At 42.8% G+C, this 24897-nt stretch overlaps 1 protein-coding gene across 9 annotated transcripts in view; it reads right to left on the bottom strand.

Moving 5' to 3' along the window:
• Nucleotides 1-2248: 2248 nt before the first annotated feature.
• CCSER2 (coiled-coil serine rich protein 2) overlaps nt 2249-24897 on the bottom strand; it is a 221163-nt gene continuing 198514 nt past the window's right edge. For 8 of the 9 annotated variants that reach the window (XM_054729277.1, XM_054729278.1, XM_054729289.1 and 5 more), the window contains one exon: nt 2249-3196. In XM_054729277.1, the coding sequence (XP_054585252.1) occupies nt 2378-3196 (819 nt within the window). In that variant the 3' untranslated portion in view covers nt 2249-2377. Of the gene's footprint in view, nt 3197-16600; nt 16686-24897 lie in introns of all 9 variants that reach the window. The other variant, XM_054729279.1, reaches the window with a different exon arrangement.

Here is a 24897-nt window from a genome sequence, read left to right as displayed (position 1 = left end):
AAGAACCCGCCCTCTCATATGTCTATCAACTCCTAAATCAGCCAAAAGCCTACTGACTCATCAGGATGTTTTATGTAGGGAACAGAGCGTGTCCCCCAAAGTGTACATCCATTTTGAATTATTATAAAGTCAGTGTTTATTTAACATACAGTTCACTTTCAAAATTTAAAAGGATCTACAGGAATGAATATTTTTTTTGTCAATGCCTATTTTCAAACTGATGACTGGCTTGGTCCAGGCACTGCTGACAACGGGAAGCAACCATCAAGAATAATTTTGTTTGATGTTGGTGTGCCCTCAATTTGTCGACTGCAAACTTTATCTTTTACAAATCCTCATTTAAAAAAGTCTAGTGGCATTTTAGGATAAACTTTATTTGTTTAAAGCTTAATCTGGCTTCACTCAGCACTATATTTCAAATCAGTTAAAACTGAAAGGAGTGAAAACTCCATGAGTCACCAGCTGTTAAAGGGTGTATACATTTTTGGGGACCCCCTCCATAGTGTAATAACACCCCATTTATAATACATGAGGTCCGTTTTCTCTCTCCTTCCAAACGAAGGAGCACATGTGCCCACTCACAGCTGCAGCCATCGCTGCTCGTCTCTAGGAACATAAAGAGCTTTGCCGCGGTGTCTAGATACCAACGCCTTCCGGACAATGTGGAAAGTTTCTGAACTTTGGTGTTTCTCCTACAGAAGTGCTGCCGAATGAGAGTATGGCGTCGCCTGCTACCAGTTCCAAGAATGGTTTGTCCCAGCGAAGGGCAGATTCCCTGGAACTGTACGAGAAGACTACCTCAAAATGATAATCAATCAACGTTTTTGAAATTTACACTAAAGTACCTGCTGTTATTTCTCTAAAAAGGGGCAATTTCACCCGTGTACATTTTAAAAAAGAATCTCTAGAAATTTGAGTGGCTAATTTTTTGGCCAGACCCCTTTTGATTCATTTTTGGTCAGCTGATCACAACAAAAGTCTACGTTGTGAAAGCCCATCTCTCTGAGAGACAGTAACTCTAACCAAAGCCACCGCAGGAGGACCACCTACGGACGCCACGACCTGGGAGGGCAGGGCACCCCGACGGAGCTTCTGAAGTGTCCACAGCTTGATGAGTTAGCACTCCGGACCCCTGGCGTCCCCAGCTATCTTCCTGGGACATCAGGTAAGCGTACTGCCACTGAAATACCCTTTAATACCTTTAACAAGACACAATTTCCACTCTCTAATCCTATTTCTCTTCCCAAACCTACTTTTTAAGGAACTGACATTCAAATACACACCAACATAAAGGGGACCTGACAACTCAGCAGAAGCGCTGTGACTCCAGCTTTCTCAAGATGGTCTACTTCCATTTATCATTACTGCCGATGAGTTTAGCTTTCTTTGCTACAGAAAATAGTCTGAATCCCTATGCATGGGGTATTTATATCCCATCCAAATTTTGTGCAAACATTTCAAGTCCATTATTCCGGTCTTCAGATATTAGCAGAAAGTCAATAAAGATACATATTACAATAAAGACTTAATTTAAAATATATGCTGTGGGATTTTAAAACAGCTACCATGAATCCATAAGCCTCTAGAGTCCAAAACTGAATTACCAGCAAAACTCTAGCACCAACACATTACAAATGAATACACCTTTAGGGTAGAGGTTTCAAGGTGTCTTAAGCTTTCCAGAATTTATCCAGTACCAAAAGCAAACACAATGGTGTGCATGTATGAACAAAATGTTACAGTGATATGTAATTGGTTTATACATCCTATGAAACATTTTAGCCTGGGTACTTGGGAAGTTAATATTGAGAGCAGCTTGCTGATCCGAGCAAGGAAAGATAGAACTCTCAGCTCTCCACTGCAGGCCGGGCCTCCTTTGTCCGTCACAGAGCTTTCTCATAGACCTTTCCAATATACGAACCACTGGCCAGAACCCTGCGTACAGACTATCTACCGCCTCCCACTACCACCAGATCTTTACTTAAACACAACCATGTTCACAAGAGCGCTAGTGAAAAAGAGGGAGGCTCTGACCACCATCAGCACAGACCGTAAGAGGACGAGGGCGCCAAGTGCGTGTCTCGCCAGCTCCGGGAAGCGCTGTGCCTTTCCTGGCGGCCAGCAGTGGTCGTGGGTGAGAGCCGCTGTGGCCTCTGATGGGAAAGCAAACGCTCATGTTCACCTAAGACAATTACACTTCACTGCGGTGTGCTTCGACCAGGACATACAATGGAAGAGCCCAAACGAGTAGAAGCTTCCACATTTTAATGTTTTAAGATTCGCAAGCTTTTAATGGAACCTCCACCATGGCAGCAAACTGCATTATTACAGAACAGGTTTTTTTAAAAAGATACATTGGCAGGCGATGGCTATGTACTTAGTGTATCTTTGGTTTGGGAAGACGAGAATATCGATTAGGCGACAAACAATCCCCAGAATTCAAATTGCCATTCGGATTCTGCATGATTTCTCTCCTTCTTGCCAATGGCCTTGGGATGCTTGTCTTGGCCTGGAAGCTTTGAGGCTCTGGTCGGGGGTTGCTTATTTGTTTTTGTTTGAAAGAGCAAGAAGGGGGGCGGAGCTTAGATGCTCGTGGATTTAGATTATTTGCAAGATTTGTTTGACTAGATGTTAGCTGAATTTTTGCTGAATTACATGGTGCAATTAATGGTGAGTTCTTACAGGTGGGAGTCCTACTCGGCGATGATTCAGAAACTGAAGGAGGTACCAAAGAATTCAAGGTGGATGGCTTCAGAAGCTGCAAGGATCTGGGCTGAGATGTGTAGTCCTCCGGTAAAGACTGGTTTCTTCCCACTCTCTTGGCCTGGTCTCCTGCACTCGATTGGGTGAGTGTTTGAGAAGAAGTGGGTACCACCTGCATGTCTTTAATGGGATTATTTGCCAAATGATAAGGCTCTGGAGCATCCATGGTCATGTCCCAGCCTGCTTCTGAAGGCGCACTCTTAGCCCCCTCCTCAGTGAGCTGCGGGCTGGAGGAGAAAGGTCGGCCTTCCAGGCCACCGCTGCGTTCTGGCTGTGAGTCCTGTGCAAAGCTGTCATCCCGGCGTGCGGCCCCAGGACGCGCGCCCTGGACCGCGTGCTCACTGTGGTCGTCGCTATGCTGCCATTTTGTTAGTTTTCCCTGGGCGTGGTCTGTGGGTCTGGGAAGGCTGCTGGAAGGCTGTAGTACTTGAGGCTATTAAAATTAAAAACAACATTAGCAACAACTCATTTTAGAAATGCCTCCCAGAATTAATGTAAGTTCCAATTCAACTGTGTTGGTACTTACTACGTTTTAATATAAGAAGTACGTGAGATTCTTTTAAATTAAAAAATAAATTACAACATTCAACTAAATTCATGAGACACACTACAAGAATGATAATGCAAACAAAAATGATACAGGCAGTAAACACTAAACAAGATTCAAAATTAAACAGGAGGAATGAAAAATATTAAAAGTACTGATTTATTGTTGAAAAAAGATTCCTGCCTCAATTGATTCATTACATATTTAAAACTTTATATATAAGAGCTTGACAGAAGGACTTCCATAGCACTTTAGTTTAATCTCCATAAAGCATCCAGATAGTAACTGTGATCTTCAGAATATTACCAACTTTTAAGATTTTTTTGAAAAGGAAAGCTGTACACCACTTTATCACACTTGACGAGTGGAAGAATTCCTTTAAAAGTGTCAAGGTGCAGTCCTTATGGAGAATTAAAATGACCAGCAAATAAGGTTTAGAATTAAGCTTTTATTTTCAGTAGACATGAAATTGTATTTAAACAAAAAAAATAGATCAATGCACTTAGCTAATGCTAACCCACCTTTAATGTTCTTGCTGAGAAGTTTCAGAATAAAATAGGTTCACCCCTTATCTGTCTGTCTCACTGCCATCTGAGGGATCGGCTGAGATTCTGCTATGGCCGGCACACAGAAAGCAAATTTGCCTTCCCCAAGAGTGAACACCCACTCAACAAAATTAAAAATGATCAGCCTTTGGAATGATGGCTGAGATTAAACAAATTTGAAGTTGCCTGTAACTGGAACTAAAGCTCAGAAGCCTCAATAGCTAAGTTCTCAAGAGGCCCAGGTTCCTTGCACACACTTTCCTGGCGCTCACTGTGTGGTTAGAGTCTACACAATCAGAGGAAATGTGCTACTTCCGTTACTTTTGTGCATTCGCAAAGAAATATGAATCTTAAAGTTTTCTTTCAATGGCCCAGATAGTGGTTTACGTGGGCAGAGCCTATTGGTCCCGTCCTGATACGGGGGAGCGGGGGGGGGGGGGGGGGTGTGTGTGCTAGAAATGTATAAACACACATACAACCTCTTTCTATTACATAATGTGGGCTCAAAGTATCAAAAAGTCTGACATGGTGCTTTGAAACATGAAATTAAAGGACGATTTTTTTTTTTTTAACTAACAAAAAAACTTTTTAAAACTAAACAAACCTACACAGCATTTCTAACTTCTGTTCATGGCATGCTGCACCCCCTGTCCTGCCACCTTCCCCACCTCCAGGACCAGCACTGGGTGAAGGCTGGGTCAGCAACCAGGGATTAGGTGATGGCGGGTTACCAGGGGCTGGGATTAGCTCACCGACTCATGGAGGTTAGAGGCCACGATGGCAAAGGGCTGACTTGCTATTTAAAAAATAATAAAATCAAAACAAGGACTATTCAAAATTAATCCATACTGAATCTATTATATTAAACTCTTATTTGAGAATGTTTAAAATAAATAAGCTATCTCAGTTTTTACTTCAAGTGAAATATCCTGGACTTTAAAGTCAGTGTGCATTTTCACAGTAAATCACCACAGAGATGAATAAACTGCCCTTCAAGAATGAAGGTTCTAAAAAAAAGAAGACTGAAGGTACTAAAATCACCATGTAATTAATTCAAAAGACTCTCCTTGGGGTTTCCTTGGAAAAACAACCATGCTGATGTGATCATACACTCTAGAAAAATTAGTAAAAATATAGCGCAGGACCATGTTAAGCAAACTGAAATCTCCAAAGAGGGAAAAAAAGCACTTGAATGACTATTTGTCTTCCCCTTTCACCCTTAAAAACTAGTTTCAAGTTAAACATCTTAAAGCAACTAAGACTTTTGAAAATATCAGTAACAATTTAAAAAATGATGACTTCATCATAATATGCCTACTGCGAGTACAAAAAAAAAGATATAAATATGTGCTAAAAGCATAAAAAGGTATGATTTTTCTAATTAGGGTGAAGTAATAAATTGATTAAGAAAATCAAATCTCCAGAAAAGGAGCACTGCGAACTGTAGATAAATTATCCATTTGCACTGTTCTGATTACTCATATTATCCAACTGACTACTCCTTTGTCAGAGAACTAAATGGAAATACAGCAGAGAGAAAGATATCTGCTTATATTAAACTAGAGGCCCTGTGCATGAAATCTGTGCAAGGCGGGGGGGAGGGGGCCCTCAGCCCAGCCTGAACCCTCTCCAATCCAGGACCCCTTGGAGGACATCCCTCTCACAATCCGGGACCGCTGGCTCCCAATGGCTCACCTGCCTGCCTGCTCAGGAGGGATTTAAGCTGTGCTGCAGGTTTCTGGCCTTGGAGGGGCAACATGCGAGCTGCCCCGCACAGAACAAACGCCTCAGGGAAGCTGCCCACCATTTCAGCCTCAGCCCACAGGACTCCGGGCGCAAGGAACCCCACTCCAGGGGCCTCAGTCACAAACAAGTAGAACTTCATTCCTTGGTCCTTGCAACTTGCAGGAGGGTTGGTTACTGAAGCTTTAAAATGTGGACGCACCCCTAGACTTAATGAGCCAAGTGCTTCTATCAGTCTTACTTTAGCTAGTTAGACACATACCCTTCGGCACACTATTCTGAGCATTTTCAGAAGCAATGGTTACAAGTGTCAAGGTCAAGAGTGCTAGTGATAAGCATTCCTGGATAATTAATTGTGCAAGGGATTGGTAGGCATCTTCAATGACCATCTTTAAATCTCTATTTTGAGATGTTCACAAAGATAACCAGAGACTAGGAGCTTCCACAGGCATGTACTAGCTTTATTCATTTTTTGTTGTTGTAGTTGGTATCCCTAGTATTTTGCACATAATAAAACCCTAATATGCAAATCAACCGAAGGGCAGAACAACCGGTCACTATGACACGCACTGACCACCAGGCGGTGGCGGCAGCACTAAGGACCCCTCAGGGGATGTCCAACTGCTGGCTTAGGCCCATTGCGGGACATCCCCTGAGAGGTCCCGAACTATGAGAGGGTGCAGGCCAGGCTGAGGGAACCCCGCCCCTCCCAGAGCATGAATGTCGTGCACCAGGCCTCTAGTAGGAAATATATACTGTATACAGTGGTGGGCAAAAGTAGGTTCACGGTTGTGAGTATATGAAATGCAGAGTTAATAATCATAACCTGCATGTCTTTTTTTCTATAAAACTGTAAACCTACTTTTGTCCACTCCAGTGTTTGTGTATATATATAGATTTATGCACATACATATTTTCTATAAAAACAAATAAATTAATTAATATTAGTGAGTGTTAAAAACCAGAATTACTTCTTTGATAATAAATTATCAAAATGATACTTCCCTATTAGGTCAATGATGCAGCACTAATAATCAAATAAAAACAAGCTTAATAAAAACAACACTGATGACAAAAGTAATTATAAAAATGTTTACCCTAAGTAAGTTTAGGGTTAGCTTAGTGGTTCATGATTAGAAGGACAGCAGGAAAGATTATCTTTGAACTTGAACACAGCACCTTTCATAATGGCCCACCAGCTAAGCGGCAGATGTGTTTTACTTGGAGACCACATATTTGCGGATAAAATGAGTTGTGAAAATTGTCTTAACAAGCATTCAGCTATTTCTATTTCTAATAATTAAATACATTTCATAATATTCATGTAAAATACTTTCCATAAGACCTCCTAGCACAGCAAATATGTTCAATAAATGTTATCTACGACTTAGGTGTGAAAACGATGAATTTAAGCTATGGTCGTTTTGTAACTGGGTCTTGAAAAAAAAGGCAAGTTCTATAGCAGTATAGTAATAAACTAGTTGCTACAGAGTAAGAGGTTTCAATAATGCTAGTCACACCTAAATGTTTAAACCCACAGCAGTTATATGTGATATGACATGGAGTCAAGGCTCCGTTCTGGAGCACACCAGAGTTAGGGCATGTGAGACACTTTCCCGCTCAGAAAAGGTCATACACGCTAGAGGAAGGAGCTAGCACAACAGAGTGGTGAATCCCTTAGTTAGCTCTTACAGTCAGGCTGATCTGGTTTTGAATCCTGAGTCTATCACTTACTATGGGTGAGATACTGAGTGAATCATCTTACTACTCAGATGGAATTTCCTAACAATATCTGCGCCACATCACATGACTGTGGGCAGCGAATGACCACATTACAGACACTTGAAGAATATTATGCTAGGGGCCGAGAACAGGGTTTTCCGTCTTCCCGAGGGGTGGAAGCCAGACTCTAATGTTGCATGTGATCTCTAGTTATCACCAGACCCCTAAGTGAAAGGTAATGTTTTCTTTTGGTAAATAAGTAAGCTGAAGTTAAATAAACTTAAGTAACATGTCCAAATTTACACACTTTACCAAATGGCAAAACCAGGAATTTGTACCCACAGAGAATTTAAAATGCAGGGCTAAAACTTGATTATTTGTACTATTTGGGTAATTCCAATGAGTTCACAGACTTTTAGAATATGCAACATAGCCAGATGATTATTTTAAAAACTCAACAGGCATATTCAATACCAGCATTCAGGTACTGAATAATGTCCTATTTCTCTCTGAGCTGACCTATATACACAGGACAACTTGCAAACTCAGGCCGCATCGTGGAGCAGTGTTTCTGGGGAAGGTGGTTTCAAGTGACCCACATGAGAAAACACACGGAATACACGAAAAGGCGAATTAGCGCTCATCTCTCAGAACTTCACCTTCACCGCTTTGTGCTAATTTCAAGATTTTTAGCATTACCACAAAAAATAATACTCATACTAGTTTCAGTAAACATCCTAAAGTCACCAATAATAATAAAATGGCAGCTAGATACATCAAGTCCCAATAAGAGTAAAAAGATGTCAAAGTTTATAAGGCAGAAAGCAGGAAATGTTCTCAAGTGTCATGTTGTTATTGCATAATAGAAAACATGAATTACTTAACATTATTTTTTTAATACATACAAGTTTATTATTATTATTATTAAATACATTTGAAAGGTTTAAAGAAAGATGGAAATGGTGCCATCTTTAACATGCTTGTAATTTCATGCAGGCTCTGACATGCATCATGCAAACTGGGGGAAAAAACAAAAACAAAAACAAAAGAGTAACTATGAGGAAGGTGGTAGGAAAAATCTGAAATTGTACTGTACCACGCTTTGTCAGAGAAGTAATGGACTAACTTCTCAACTCCTTGCCAAAGGCATGATGGGAGAGCAGAGACAAGAAAAGACAGGACAATGGTGTCAGAGAGCACACACCACCGAGGAACTGCCAGGCTTGGTAGCAGCCACTGTATCTGCTCTGCCTTGGTTTTTTCTAGGCATTCTTAACGTGCTTGTATGAAATGAAACATTTTAATAGATTTATACTTTCTCGCTCAAGTGTTATATTTTCTTGCAAGTTAATACAAATAAATATTTATATCCACAGAACAATGTCTATAAAAGTTCTCATACTTAAAAGGAATCACTTGAAGGATTTTTCCAAATAAAATATTCAAAAGAATTCTGACACAATTTAATATTCATACTTCAAAGATCTAAAAGGTTTAGCTACATGTAATCCCTTACAAAGGAAATAGAAATTATTTTTTAATAATTTCAGAGTCTTCCACATTATAAACTAAACACAACTCAATATTTGTTAGTTTACTTTTATGACTGTTGCTACATTAAAGACTGATAAAAGCATAATCTGATCTCCGTGCATGTCTTAAATATAATGTTCTAACCAGTAAGTGAGGCTCACACATCACTGTAGAGATGGAGACACGACCGAGTCCCTGGTATAACCATGGTCCCCCCTTGTTTACAGTTTCAGGTACCTGCGGTCTCGGGGACCTGTGATCAGCCGTGGTCCGAAAACATTCCTGGGAAATTCCAGGAATAAACAATTCATAAGTTTTTAGCTGTGTGCTGTTCTGAGTGGTCTGATGAACTCTCACTCTGGAGACCCACGGGATGTAAACCACCCTATGTCCGCACACATCCACGCTGTGTGTGCCACCTGCCATAGTAACTTAGGAGCCCTGGACCCATGTGCACAGCCCCCAGAGCTCATGGTCAAGTCACCCTCAGTTTACTTAATAATACTCCGAAGCACAAGATAGTGATGCTGGCAATTCAAATATGCCAGAGAGACCCATAGAGTGTGTCTACTTTCAGTTGAAAAGGTGTGTGTGTATAGGAAGAAAAATAGTGTATACATAGGGTGCGGTACCACCCACGGTTTCAGGCGTCCACTGGAGGTCTCTAACGGTCTCCCCTGAAGATGAGGGAGACCACCGTAGAGTAAATGAATTTCGCTCTACAATCCACACAGCCCACTCCCAGCCTCCAGGCCTCTTGGAAACCAGGAGTGCTCTTATTTCCTTACGGCTCACAATGGTGCCTCGCACTCTCAGGGAGCTTAGAAAAGACACCTGATTTATAAATATAAATTATAAACAAACTAACTCTAAAATAAATTCATTGGCTCTTCCAAGTTGATCAGTTAACTGCTTCAGTGTGCAGATGATGTGTTGTAGAACTGTGCATCTGAAACCTGTATAATTTTTTTTTTTAATATATTTTATTATTGATTTTTTACAGAGAGGAAGGGAGAGGAATAGAGAGTTAGAAACATCGATGAGAGAGAAACATCGATCAGCTGCCTCCTGCACACCCCCCTACTGGGGATGTGCCCGCAACCAAGGTACATGCCCTTGACCGGAATCGAACCTGGGACCTTTCAGTCCGCAGGCCGACGCTCTAGCCACTGAGCCAAACCGGTTTCGGCTGAAACCTGTATAATTTTGTTAACCAGTATCACCCCAATAAATTCAATAAAAAGTTAAAAATTAAAAAAATACCCCCCCCCAAATAAACCTATCAGTGAATAATAGTGACTTAAGTAAGCATTTACTACCCAGGCACAATCAGTATAAGATACTTAATTTTCATATCTCTAAGACACAGAACCATCCGTATCTAGTTTTGGAATGCAAAGTAGTTCAGAAAACAAAACTAACTTCAAAGTAGCACCATTCCCTGGTCTGACCAATACGCACGTCCATTCACCCAGAGCAGGATCCGCAGGCACCAGCACAGCACACACAGCGAGCGGCCCACGCTCTGCAGAGCAGGCGTTACGAGCGTGCACAGAAAACGGCCGCCGCTGTGTTTCTCATAATTGCAAGGTGTTGAGAGAGAAACAAACTCATGCCTAAGCTTAGAGGACAGTCTCCTGGAACATGAATTTTATGCATATTTCTAGTCAATTAACCAATACTAAACTTGAATTAGCTGCAAAAATGAACAAAGAACCATATTCTACAGTAACCGCACTTCAAAAAGTAGCTTACTGTAAAATGCAATTGTTCTGTTTTCACCGAGTTACCCTAGATTCCATTTCACTGGAAAATATAAGTCACTCCTAACGCTAACTTCTCACTAAAGCACGGAAACTGATGCACTTCTCATATGGGAAGCTAGTCACGTGGTGAAGCCACTCTGACTGAGCCATGTTAACACCCACCTTAAACAACACACACCAGTGTCTCTAGAAAGGCGAGCCTTTAATTAACATCCATCTAGAAACCTACTGAAGTACAGAGATACTAACTCTGATTTAGACACAAGAATGGCTTGCATTGCAACAGTATCTCTATTAATAGGAAAAAATGGAGACAATACAAATGCCCAACAACAGGAAACTACTAAATAAATTAGAGTATGTCCACATGATAATGTAATGTCATGAAGCCATTAAAATGATGTTTTCAAGAAATATTAACTATGTAAGAAATTTCACTGTGTGAAACAAAAATTGAGAAGAAAATTGAGTGTCACATGTCCTCAGAGGAAGTACTTTGGGAATCTTTTATCTGAGTGTTAACTGTATATTCTAGAGGCCCGGTGCACGAAATTCGTGCATGGAGGGCGGGGGTGGGAGGTGTTCCTCAGCCCAGCCTGCACCCTCTCCAATCTGGGACCCCTCGAGGGATGTCCAAGTGCCCGTTCAGGCCCGGTGGGATCGGGCCTAAACGGCAGTCAGACATCCCTCTCACAATCCAGGACTTCTGGCTCCCAACTGCTCACCTGCCTGCCTTCCTGATTGCCCCTAACCACTTCTGCCTGCCAGCCTGATCACCCCCTAATCACTCTGCTGCCAGCCTGATTGATGCCTAACTGCTCCCCTGCCAGGCCTGTTTGCCCCCAACTTCCCACCTCTGCCGGCCTGGTCACCCCTAACTGCCCTCCCCTGCAGGGTTGATCGCCTCCAACTGCCCTCCCTTGCAGGCCTGGACCCTCTCAACTGCCCTCCCTTGCAGGCCTGGTGCCTCCCAACTGCTCTCCCCTGCTGGCCATCTTGTGTCCACATGGGGGCAGGACCTTTGACCACATGGGGGCAGTCATATTGTGTGTTGGAGTGATGGTCAATCTGCATATTACTCTTTTATTAGATAGGATAAAGGCCTGGTGCACAGGTGGGGGCCAGCTGGTTTGCCCTGAAGGGTGTCCCGGACCAGAGTGGGGGTTCCCTTGGGGCGTGGGGCGGCCTGAGCGAGGGGCCTGTGGTGGTTTGTAGGCCAGCCACGCCCCCTGGCGACCAAGTGGAGGCCCTAGTATCTGGAATTTATTTACCTTCTATAATTGAAACTTTGTATCCTTAAGCGGAGACCTGGGCCGGCCAGGGTGTGTGGAAAGCTTTGCTTCTTCCATTGCCGGGGGCAACCCTAGCCTCCCTCTCTTTCCAGCTTCGTGGCTGCCGCCATTTCTGTTTGGGTTTGTTTACCTTCTATAATTGAAACTTTGTGGCCTTGAGTGGAGTCCTAGGCCGGCAAGGGCAGGCAGAAAGCTTGGCTTCCTCCGTTGCCTGGGAAACCCAAGCCTCCCTCCTGCTCTCTGTGGCTGTAGCCATCTTGGTTGAGTTTATTTGCATACTCACTCTGATTGGCTGGTGGGCGTGGCTTGTGGGTGTAGCAGAGGTATGGTCAATTTGCATACTGCTCTTTTATTAGGTTGGACTAGGGACCCATTGCAGGAATATTCCTGCAAGACTTCCGGTGGGATTCCCTCCTGCCACAGCTACCTCTCCCGCCCCCCCACCTATCCCGCTGTGGTGGGCGGGGCGGGTGGGTCGCGCCGCGCCCCGCCCATCCTGCCCACCCCACTGAGCCCGAGGCCACCGCTGCCTCCGCAGCCACGTGTGTCGGCGATGCCAGCTGCTGCCGCTGCGCGCCCCGCCCACCTGACCGGCCACCGCCTCCGCGCGCTGCCACTACTGCCACTGCGTGCCCTGCCCCACACGTGCCACCAGCACTTTCCCTCCAGCAATCGCCTTGCTTTCCACTTTCCCTCCCTCTTCTATGCTGTCTTCAGTCTTCACTCCTCCCTCCCTCCGCTTATGCAAATTAACCGCCATCTTTGTTGGGTTAATTTGCATACTTGCTCTGATTGGCTGTGGGCGTAGTGAAGGTACGGTCAATTAGCATTTTCTCTTTTATTAGTGTAGATGTGCTGAGTGCAGAATGCGCAGGTCCATTCAGGGAATATACACTGGGTTGTAATTGAAGTGTTGCTTTTCAAAAATGAGATGAGCCCTGCCTGAAGGTTATAAGGCAGCGGTTCTCAACCTGTGGCGACCCACAGAATGAGAACCGCTGCTGTAGAGCCTAAGACCATCGGGAAACACAGATATTTACATTACAATTCATAACAGGAGCAAAATTACAGTTATGAAGTAGCAACGAAAATAATTTTATGGTTGGGGGTCACCACAACATGAAGGACTGTATTAAAGGGTCACAGCATTTGAAAGGTTGAGAACCACTGTATAAGGGAAGGAGGGGGATATAAGACAATATAATCACCATTCTTCATGGCATTCTGGTGAATACAGTTAGGTATTATTGTAATATAAATTCAGAAATCAGGCAACTTATAAAAAATTGCTGGGCTACTAAGACATAAACATGATGTATGTAATTTCTGGTGTTTCAAAACATTTTTTTTCTTCCCATCTCAGTTATTGCACATATCTAGTAAGCTACAAGTAGGTAAGATTTCTAAATTCTTTCAAGCAAATTGTTGAACAGAAAACTTTAAAAGTCGTATTAGGCATGTTAAGAAGTTGGTGTTATTTCAAAATAAACTTTTTGAAAAAGTTATGTATTCCTAAAAGCATATACCTAGCAAGAAATGCTATCTGAGATCAACCCTAAGGCTTTTCACCTGCCAAAAGGAATGGTTTTTGTTAACCTCCACTGTGTGGTGGGCAAGCTGTTGTTTCTGATTCCACACAGCTGGAAGTCAGAGCGGCTGGCACGATGCCAGCCTAGTTGATGGGGACCAAAGCTGCGGTGCCTGAGGAGATGGGAGGACCCCACAGGGAGATGCTTTCTGCTGCCCAGAGAAAGCTCTCTTTGGAGATGGGAGGTCAAACATCCTCACCCTGAGACCAGTGATACACCGGAGAAAAGAAAGGTAAGTCAAAATGTCCCGAGAAAGAAAAAAATACTTGAAGACTAGGATTTTCCTTTTATCTCCATTTTTTCAGAATTATTCTTAAGTTCGGCCAAGGGCATCCCTGGCCAGGGCAGCTTCCTGGAATGACCAAAGCTAAACACTCCCTGTCAACGTGAGTCGTTTCATGGCGACCAGGCCTGGAAGGTGTTTTTATGCTGGAAGGTCTACTATTTGTTTACTTACTTATTTATTTTTAAAGCCTCATGCTAGGGTAAGCTTATTGAGGGGGGTCAGTGGGGGAGAGAGAGAGAGAGAGATAGAGAGAGAGAGAGAAATACATTGATGTGAGAGAGAAACATCAATCACTTGCCCTCCAGACTGGGGATTGAACCGAAACCCAGGTAACCCAGGTATGCGCCCTGACCAGGAATCAAACTGGCAACCTTTCAGCGCACAGGACAACACTCAACCAACTGAGCCACTCTGGCCAGGCAAAGTCTACTATTGCTATACCTTAAGAAGAGCCAAAAACAGATTGCCTGATGACTAATAACTAATCCTACCTGGCTTCTACATTTAGAATTAAAGGCAGTTCACTTAGCTGATGTTCAAGAGGGCATCGGGAAGAATGTATCAATGAAACATTATAATGTAGGTGAACACTCTCAACTATTGAGCATCACTTACAGAATTCTCCAAAATAAATCAGCACTAGGAATCACATATTAACTAAATGTGGAGACAAATATTATTTCACTGAATATGTGTAGTGTAGGAAAAGGAAATTTCTGAAAAAACACTGGATTTGCTTCCATAATTCCATACCCTTTTCTTTCTCTATATTTTATCATTAAAAAATAAAAATAATGATTTTATTGTTTAACTGTTTCAGCTGTTCTCAGGATAAACTCAAAATTGTGTACTAGGCTAGAGCCTATTTCTTCTCGAAAGGAACATTTCGAGCTCAGCTCTTTGAAAGCTAAGGAAAGTCCAGTCGTCACTTTCCACGAACGCGGTCCTCCAAGTCTCACGGTCAAGTCCAGGGCCAGTTCTCGCAGCTGCGCCGCCAGGAAAGACTCCTGTGAACAGGTACTTTCCCTAGGTGGCTCACACAGCCTGACTCCGGACAACCCGCACTTTCTTTTACACCTGGAGCTACAGAGAAGGAGGTTTGTTCTGGAACAGCTAGGAAGACAGGGCTTGGTAGCAGTGTTGCTACTACCAAGTGCTCCTTCACAGCTGGGAATGAAAATGACAACTCACACCCAAAGGGAAGGAGGGAGAAGCGTTTGCAAATGGAGGGACAAGGAAATCCTAAAGCTGTACAGATAAGAAGCTAGTGACATGGATGTTTCCGAGAAACATGTTTTTTTAAAAAAAATCTAAACGATTTGCAATACAGAATAATTAAACTTCATTCCCATATTGCAGCTACTGAGGGGAAGGAGAACGGGGGAAGCCTGGTGGGAGATAGGAACAAGGCTAAAGGCAGGCTTCAGTACATTCAGTCACGTGTTAACCTGAGGTCAGCCCGTCACCCATGCTGCTTACTGGCTACAAGCCCAAAACACATTCTCACTTGTAACTGCACTTGAAATTCAGAGTAGTTCACTAGCAAGTTAGAATAATTCCTTATGAGCAAAAAATCTTTAAACAGAGGAGAAAAGAAAGCAACTAACTTGAAGATACGAGAGGCAAAAAAGGAGGGTTTACAAAGATGGTAGGAGATGTAAAAGGAAGAGGAGGAGGAAAAATTCCTCTTTTTGCTGCATCCACTAAACAAACTCACTTGATACTAAATACTTGATATAAAAGTCTATACGAACTCTCTATTCTATTTATCTTTAAAACAAGCTAAAAAATAAACTTCAACATTGTCTCAAATTCATGTTGATATCTAATAATTTTAATTAATTTAAAAAATAAATTTTTATTTTAATAAATCACATTTTTAATTGCTTAAAATTGCTCCCTTTTGGACCTTCAATACATCACATAGATAAGGATAATTTATGAAAAAATGGATATGAATCACAAATCAGGGTAAATCTGTGGAGAAGGCATGAAAGTGACTGACTGACAATATATATATCTCTTTTTCATTAACATTAGCTTTTTTGGGTAACTTTTCAAAAAAGATAAAATATAACCAACTTACCAGATGTACTTAAGTACATAATATAAAATAATATACAATGTTTTGGAAAGCAGATTTAATTTTTAAGTCACATTAGAAATGTTAGTAAACCATGCACATTCAAAAGCCATTTCTTTTGTACTTGTAAGCAGCTGATAAATTAAAAGGACATGTTAACTGTTAAAACCACCCTTGAAAACTGATAAGATTTTTCTTTTAGAAGACTGTGAAAAGTAGTCAAAGCCTTTTGGTTAGGAAATGTTTAAAGGTCTGGTAAGCCTGTTCCCTAACCAGTATGCATCTGTTCATTATACCACTACTAATAGCATAATTTCCCCCAGAAAACTCGGAGTCACTGAGTTCCACATGTTGTGACACACTGTTTGGATAGTGGACATCTTAAACATAACTAGGTAAAAACAATTTTTATTCACATAGATCAAGGCCATGAAAAAGCACAATGCACTAGAGACAGGTGAAGGTCGCAGGGTTAGGGCCACTGGCAGGAGGTGTTACAGCTTTAGAATAAAAAGGAGTCAGACAGCTTTCGGCAGGCTCTAAGTCGAAGTCTATTTCCATGCAGTGGAAGGACAGGGACTGGTAAGAGAGGAGAGCCCAGGAAGTGCTGGCTGAGCACATGCCTGCAGGCCAGGGAGCAGAAGGGGCGGTGCTGGGAAGGGACAGAGCATGCGGAAGGGAAATACCAGGAGGGAGGCGGAGCGGGGGAGGAGTGAGAGACACAGACTCACTCTGTCTGCGGTGCGGTGGCACAGTCCGTGGGGTCCCCTGGAAGGAGCCCTGCCAAGGAGAGAAGGAGGGAGCAGAATACCCACCCTGTGTAGAGAGAGACGGGGTAGGAGGTATAATAAAAAAGGGAACTGAAAAATAAGAGAAACCAGTCATACTTTTAAAAATAACACAGTAGTGTTTATGAGAAGACAGATTTCATTTTTTAAATATAGGCAGCTCAAATTATTAAAAAACACACAATTCCCAGCTGATTCGCTTTTCATGTATTTTAATAAAAATTATTTTCTTCTAATGTTTGTATTTAATACACAAAAAATAAAATATTCTTTGACACACATTACGTTTATCTTCATATATCCCTTTTTAAAGTAGCAGTCTTGCTAAAAATGAAAGCATTTAAAAGGGGAGATAAACTGTAGGTTTTAAACAGAGAGACAAAACATCAATTATCAATCAGGCAATAAAAAAATTACCTCACAAAAATGTGTACTTCTTTTTAAGTCACAGGTTTTCAGAGGGTCAGCAGATACAGACCATTAGCTAAAGACAGCAGAACCAACGCAGCCTTGGGAGACTGAGGGTGCTGTGAGAGGAACTGCACCAAGCACTGACATGCAGGCCACAGTTACACATGCGTGCTGTTTAATTTGAATGACCTGTGGTTTCTTAGTTTTACTTTTTTTTTTTTTATTTTCCTCTTACTTTATTTCACTTTTTAACATTTTTTAAATATTTTTTAATTGATTTTAGAGAGGAAGGGAAAGGGAGAGAGAGAAACATCAATGATGAGAGAGAATCATTGATTGGCTGCCTCCTGCACGCCCCCCACTGGGGATGGAGCCCGCAACCTGGGCATATGCCCTAACCAGGAATCGAACCAGTGACCTCTTGGTTCCTGGGTCGATGCTCAACCGCTGAGCCACACCGGCCAGGGCAGTTTTACTTATTTTTAATAGAGACTGTCAAAAATAAAATACATCTGAATGTCATTTACTTAAATTTCTTCACTTTTCATATAAAACTGAGTCTTCAAAAAAGAATTTGTTCAATGTCACACAAATAGAACTGAGAGGGGCAGAAACAGAATGTTGGGGAACCAGCTAGAATTGTAAGGAGTAGTAATCATGACTGTTTTATTCTGATTAGAGGAGGCACATTCTAACCTGGCTGGCAGCCCCACTCCGGACCTGGGTGCTCACCTGGAAATGCAGCCCCGCCCCCATTTGGAGCTGCCTATTACCATGGGAAGATGAACAACTTTGCGCAGAAACCAGAATGGCCAGCCCTTTGAAGCTGCTCTCCCATAATGCGGGCAGGATTGGAATGAATGCTCACACAGGATTTAACTGTCTCTGCTTAACTGGCTTGAGCAGTGACAGGCAGCATGGACCCAGCGGTTGTCCGGCTATAGACCCAGAGGGGTCTCAGGTCTTCCTCTTCCCGCCTCCTCCCTGACTGAAGCATAGCAGTAACCAAACCACTGAAACACCACCATCCCCGGGAAAAGGAGCCTGTACCTCACACCCAGTTCAGTGTGCAAAAGAGAGTGTGCACAATGTTTCACACCAACTAGTCTGACATAGCAACGGTGTTATTAGGAGGTTACTAACGTAGTTCACTGGTGGTGACACATCTCAAGAACACTGATCCAAATAACAATTTGTTTGCCCCTCTGTATCAGTAACATTCCTGGCTCAGTTCAGTATAATCAGATACTTTCCATTTCAAAGCGATCCTACATTGCTCCCTACCACATAAGTGATCTACTATTTTTTTAAAAGACCCATTTTCTGTGCTGATGAAGGGGGGAAAAAAAACAGCTATAAGTTACTAAATAGAATTAATGGCCTTTAGAATATCCTAGTAAATAAAGATCCATTTTAAAAAAATTATTACACTTTCTTCACTAATTTACCACAGATGTTTCTGAAAATAGCTTAGAAAATATTTAATAGGGCGATGACCCCAGGAACTCTCCATAGATAATACCTGATAAAACTCGATTCTGCTCTCATAAATGTTTTGGTTCAAAAGCTTTAGACAAAACAAGTCCTCCACGCTTCCGATGAGTTTCACCAGGGCCAACGCCTACCCCCTCCCTGGGGAGCGGCACTTGCAGGCAGGGGTTCTGTGCATAAGCTCACCCAGCAGACAGGGTCCTTCTCAAAGAGCAGGTTCTCTGGAGCCTGCGGAAACAAGTCCCCGAGGCCCAGGAACGGCGCTGCCCCTGGCTCTTCCATAAACCCTACCATCTCCAGAAAGTCAGCGCTCCTCTGCGAGCCTCGGTTTCTCCGTTTGTGAGATGCAGGCTCGGGATGTGCTGTAGAGTGAGTATTTGTGCCTCCTAAAATCTCCAATGTTGAAACCTATTCCCCGTGTGATGGTCTGAAGGTGAGGCCTTTGGGAGATGATCAGGTCGCAGGGGCGGAGCCCTCGACATGGGATCAGTGCTCTTATAACAGAGGACACCCCAAGAGCTTCCTGTCGGAGAACCAGGACGTGGGCCACGCCGTAGATGCCAGCCTCCAGAACTGCCGGAAAGAACTTGTCGTTTATCAGCCACCAGCCCATGGCGTTGTGTGACAGCTGCCTGGACAGACTGAGGCAGAATGGCTCCTTCTAAAACACTTCTTAACTTCAGCTCTTATAATTCAGTTACTCAGATATCTGTCCCTGTTTTCACTCGTCCAGAATCACTGCTATCCCTTCACTTTCTAACTCTCTTTTTTTTTATTGATTTTTTACAGAGAGGAAGGAAGAGGGATAGATAGCTAGAAACATCGATGAGAGAGAAACATCGATCAGCTGCCTCCTGCACACCCCCTGCTGGGGATATGCCCGCAACCAAGGTACATGCCCTTGAGCGGAATCGAACCTGGGACCCTTCAGTCCGCAGGCCGACGCTCTATCCACTGAGCCAAACCGGTTTCGGCTTTCTAACTCTATAGGGTATTTCAAACAATCAGCTTTAGACTAAGTTATCCCTCCTAACACAGTATCTATGCTAAATGTTCAACCCCTCTGCCTAACAGCCCCAGCCCCCAGCAGACTCTAAATAACTGTGTCAATTTAAATGAAATTAAAATAAGTTACTATGTTTATCTAGAGATGAAGTGTAATATCCATCAGGCTTGGACACATACTGCAAGCAGTAAAGAATCTTTAAAAAACAAAAACATGACAATCCATCTTCACTCCCCCAAGACCAACAAGTCAGGATTTCTGAGAGAGGCCACTACCCTACATTTCAAACCCATTTTCGAAAGCTTTTCCCTGTCCTACTTACAGTAACCACCCCCCTCGTTAATACACACCCATGTTTCTTGGCGGATGCTTGTCTCAGGGCATTTTTCTCCCTCTGTTCATTATGTTGATAAAACATTTTTCTTATTCTTCTAGTACACATAACTACCCTTAGAATAATAGCTTTGTTACGTTTCTTGGTGTGAACTATAGCTTCTTGATAAGTGACTCACAGAGTAGAATCAGTAGATGGTGAATAAAACTTAATAGAAGAGGGACTGTAGTACCAGCACAGGATGAATCAGATAGACTTTTTCTCCTGCCAAGTATAGCGAATAACCCTGGAAATTATATACTAGAGGCCCAGTGCATGAAAATTCATACACTCGGGGGAGGGGGGTTCCCTCAGCCCAACCTGCACCCTCTTCAATCTGGGTCCTCTCGAGGAATGTCTGACTGCCAGCCTGATCACCCCCTAACCACTCCCCTGCCAGCCTGATTGCCCCCACAGCCCTCCCCTGCTGGCCTAGTCACCCCTAACTGCCCTTCCTTGCCAGCCTGGTCGCCCCTAACTGCCCTTCCTTGCCAGCCTGGTCGCCCCAACTGCCCTCCCCTGCTGGCCCGGTCACCCCTAACTTCCCTCCCTTGCCAGCCTGGTTCCCCCCAACTGCCCTCCCCTGCAGGCCTGGTTCCCCCCAACTGGCCTCCCCTGCAGGCCTGATTCCCCCCAACTGGCCTCCCCTGCAGGCCTGGGTCCTCCCCAACTGCCCTCCCCTGCAGGCCTGGTCGCCTCCAACTGCCCTCCTCTGCCATCCCAGTCACCCCTAACTGCCCTATTCTGCAGGCCATCTTGTGGCGGCCATCTTGTGTCCACATGGGGGTGGCCATCTTTGACCACATGGAGGCAGCCATCTTGTGTGTTGGAGTGACGGTCAATTTCATATTACCTCGTTATCATATAGGATAAAACAAACACACTTTGAAGGGTGATGCTAAGAAGAAAGACCAGTCGGGGACCCTTAAATCTGAGGAAAAACATGGTAGATAATTCCTGGGTTTTCTTTTGGCCTAGTGTATCCTGGATTAGGTGACGGAGAAGCCAGCACCCAGAAATGCCAATGGGCACAGACAAAAGCAAGAGCAAAAAGGTCTCCAGAAAAACCTGCACCTTTCAAGGTGCTGCTAGGAAACAGGTCGCCTAGGAATACACACATTTGCACAATACCATGGACTCAGCCCAGCCCCATTCATCTGGCTGTAACACTGTCTTTCATGGATCTTAAGGAATATATAGGAAATGTTTAAAATACTTATAAATGGGGGAGAGGAAGGGACTTAAAGGAAAGTAAGGTTTCCATACTTAGTAGACTACATAAATATAAATACATTATTAAAATAAAACAAAACAGAACAAATGGAGACCAACCTTAAAAATTATCTGAGCAGACAAAACCAGTTTAGTGTTATAAACAAAGTTTAATTTAGATTATTTTGCAAGAATAGCTAGACCTGGGTCATTGCTTGTTTATGCCTCTTGAAATTGTAACTAAAACTTGAAATATCTCTCAAGGTTGATATGAAGTAACCACTGAAAATTCGAATATAACTCATCACTGTGGAGAATAAACAGCCACTGTTTTCTCACTATATAAGCTACTTTATAACAATACTAGAAGCGTGGTGCATGAAATTTATGCACTTGGGGGGGGGAACGTCCCTCAGCCTGGCCTGCACCCTCTTGCAGTCCAGGATCCCTTGCTCCTTACTGCCCGCCTGCTTGCTGCTCCTTAGCGCTGCCGTGGAGGTGGGAGAGGCTCCCGCCACCGCTCCTGCGCTCGCCAGCCATGAGCCTGGCTTCTGGCTGAGTGGTGCTCCCCCTGTGGGAACGCACTGACCACCAGAGGGCAGCTCCTGCATTGAGCATCTGCCCCCTTGTGGTCAGTGCATGTCATAGCAACTGGTCGTTCTGCTGTTTGGTCGATTAGCCTTTTACTCTATAGGATACCTCTGAACTTCATTCCATGTTTTGGTTTGAATGCTCCCAGGTTGCAAATTGTCTTTTTGATGTTAGCATCGTCAACTTTTACTAATTACTATTTTGGGGATTCATTGGTTTTATTACTGTTCTTTATGAAGCTTTGACACTATAGAACAACACCTAGGTCAACTATAAAATTTCCATAAAAAAGATACACTTAAAACACTAAGTATAAATCAAAATGCAATTCTAAAAGAGTGTATAAGTAACAAACAGAAAGGCAAAAAAAGAAAAAAACAAAGGAGAAAGGAAACAAAAATAAATAAAATGGTAGACCGAAGCCCTAACATCATTTGTTACATTAAATATAAAGGATGTATAGACATCAATTAAAAGGCAGATTGGGCCTGGCTGGTGTGGCTCAATGGTTGAGTGTCAACCTATGAACCAGGAGGGGGCATGTACCTAGGGTGCGGGCTTGATCCCCAGTGGGATGCGTGCAGGAGGCAGCCAATCAATGATTCTCTCTCATCATTGATGTTTCTATCTCTCTCTCCCTCTCCCTTTCTCTCTGAAATCAATAAAAAATATATATATATTTTTAAAAGGCAGATTAGCAGAGTGGATGAAAAAAAATCATGATCTGCCCTAGCCGGTTTGGCTCAGTGGATAGAGCGCTGGCCTGCGGACTGAAAGGTCCCGGGTTCGATTCTGGTCAAGGTCACATGCCTGGGTTGTGGGCTCAATCCCCAGTGTGTGTGTGGGGGGAGGGGCGTGCAGGAAGCAGCCAATCAACGATTCTCTCTCATCACTGATGTTTCTATCTCTCTCTCTCCCTCTCTCTCTCCCTCTCCCTCTCCCTCTCCCTTCCTCTCTGAAATCAATAAAAATATTTTAAAAAAGAAAAAAAATCATGATCTAACTACATGCATCGTCAATAAAATTCACCTTATATATAAAAATTTAGGTATTTCAAAGTCAAACATAAAAAAGATATACTATGTAATAAAAATCAAAAGTGGCTATATTAATATCAGGTAAAGGATTCAGAGCAATTTATCAGATACAAAGAGGGAACTTATAAAATGATAAAAGGACCAATATACCAAGCAGACATAGCAATCCTAAATGTGTATGCACCAAACTACAGAACTATACATGAAACAAAACTGATAGAATTAGGAGAAATTCCATAAATATAGTTGGCGAGACTAGCAACCCTTCTCTCAATAATTGATAAAACTAAACAATAAAATCAGCAATGATACAAAATCAAACACACAATCAACAATCTGAATCTAATCAACATTTATAGAATACTCCATCCAACAACAGCAAACTATTATATTCTTTCACAGAACATTGACCAAAAACCAGATCGCAGTCTAGGCCACAAAACAAACAACAACAAACTTAAAAGAATTGGAATTATACTGAACTGAAATTATCCTAATCAAATTAGAAATCAGTAACAGAAAAATTATAGAAAATTTCCCAAAAACTTGGATACTAAACAACATAAAAATGATAAGTATCACATGATCTCACTCCTATGTGGAATCTAATGAACCAAATAAACTGATGATCAAAAAGAGACCCAGAGACATAGGAGCATGAACAGACTGTTGAACCTCAGAGGGAAGGCAGGGGAGGGTGGGTGGGAAGAGATCAACCAATGAACTTGTGTGCATATATGCATGACCCATGGAAACAAACAATGGGGTGGTGAGGGCCTGGGGCAGGGGCAGGGGGGGAGGGGAGAACCAGAGCGGGCTGGAAGAGGTTAATGGGGTCCTATGTAATACTTTCAACAATAAAGATTCAAAAATAAAACAAAATACTTAACATTTCATTTTATCTCCAAGATAAAATGTTAACAATGGAATGCTGAAATCCTACCACTGAGCATATACCCGGTAGCTGGGTCTCAGGAAAGTCAGTTGTCATCGTGGTCTCTCCCTGGACAAGCCTGAGCCCTCCTTCCTGGAGCTCAGATCCTTCTCCTGTTTCCTGTGCCCTTCTCACCGGTGCTGCCACTCCAAGGAAGGCAACTAAGGTGTTACCTCCAAGTGAGAAAACCTGCTTTGGCCTAAGACTGCTGTATCCAAGTTGCACAACTTACTTCTTGGTCCCAGTTTCTTTACATGTAGGAAGAGAGCGAGAGGAACACCATTCTTGGCATTCTGGAGGTTTCTGTAAGCATCTTGAGACCTGGGCCTGTGTGCACCCTTTTCATCTTACACTCTCAGATGAGGACAGTGCCCAGAATAGAGTGGGCGCACAAATATCTGTAAGTGAGTATGTGGATATCTGCTTTCCTTCCTTTCCCTGTTCTAATACCTTATTTCATCCTCGTATTCCTGTTGGTTCTCGAAATTAAAAATTTATTTGCAGCTATTAGGTGATACCAAAATTCTTAGGGAAAAATTTATGAAAACTTACGTTGAGCCCAACACATTCACATTCCATTGCTCTGCTGCTGTCAGTGGCCCTCCACTCTCCCTCTTCTGAAAGGCTTGGCCTGCAATGTCTATTTTTTTTCTATTTCTTTCCACATCCTAAATAGCCACACCCAAGTATTACAGGCAGAAGCTTTCTCCTCCACCATCCCCTGCCTTCCCTTGCAGCCAGATTTCTTCCTCTTATTCCAGGAAATGTTCACAGGAAATGCTGACATGTGCCTCACAAATCTCTGAGACACATTCAAGAACCCTCAACTAGCTGGGAGAGTCTCAAGAAGGGCATTTAAATGTCCCAAGATATTGCAGGGAATGGTGAAGAACAAGTACTCAGATTATTACTTTCAATCTTCCCAAAGGCTTAGCCAGATTTAAAAAGACAAACACAACCTACACTAAACTTGGGAAATATTTTGAATATAACATGCTTTGGTTCCCCAAATCACCACCTGACAAACCAGATGCTGCCAAAGGGTCCCATTGAATCTCTCCATCCCCGTCATCAACATCTTGTTTAAATATGTTGGGTTCTTGCTAAAAAAGAAGCAAGTGTAACTTTTAAAAGAAAAATGAAAATCTTTGTTATTACATTAAATGGTTTCCAAAATAATTTATT

The sequence above is a fragment of the Eptesicus fuscus genome, chromosome 17 (genome assembly GCF_027574615.1).
Source record: "Eptesicus fuscus isolate TK198812 chromosome 17, DD_ASM_mEF_20220401, whole genome shotgun sequence".
NCBI classification, from domain to species: Eukaryota; Metazoa; Chordata; class Mammalia; order Chiroptera; family Vespertilionidae; genus Eptesicus; species Eptesicus fuscus.
The sequence above is the reverse complement of the archived record's forward strand: the minus strand, read 5'-3'. Positions and strand labels throughout refer to the sequence as shown.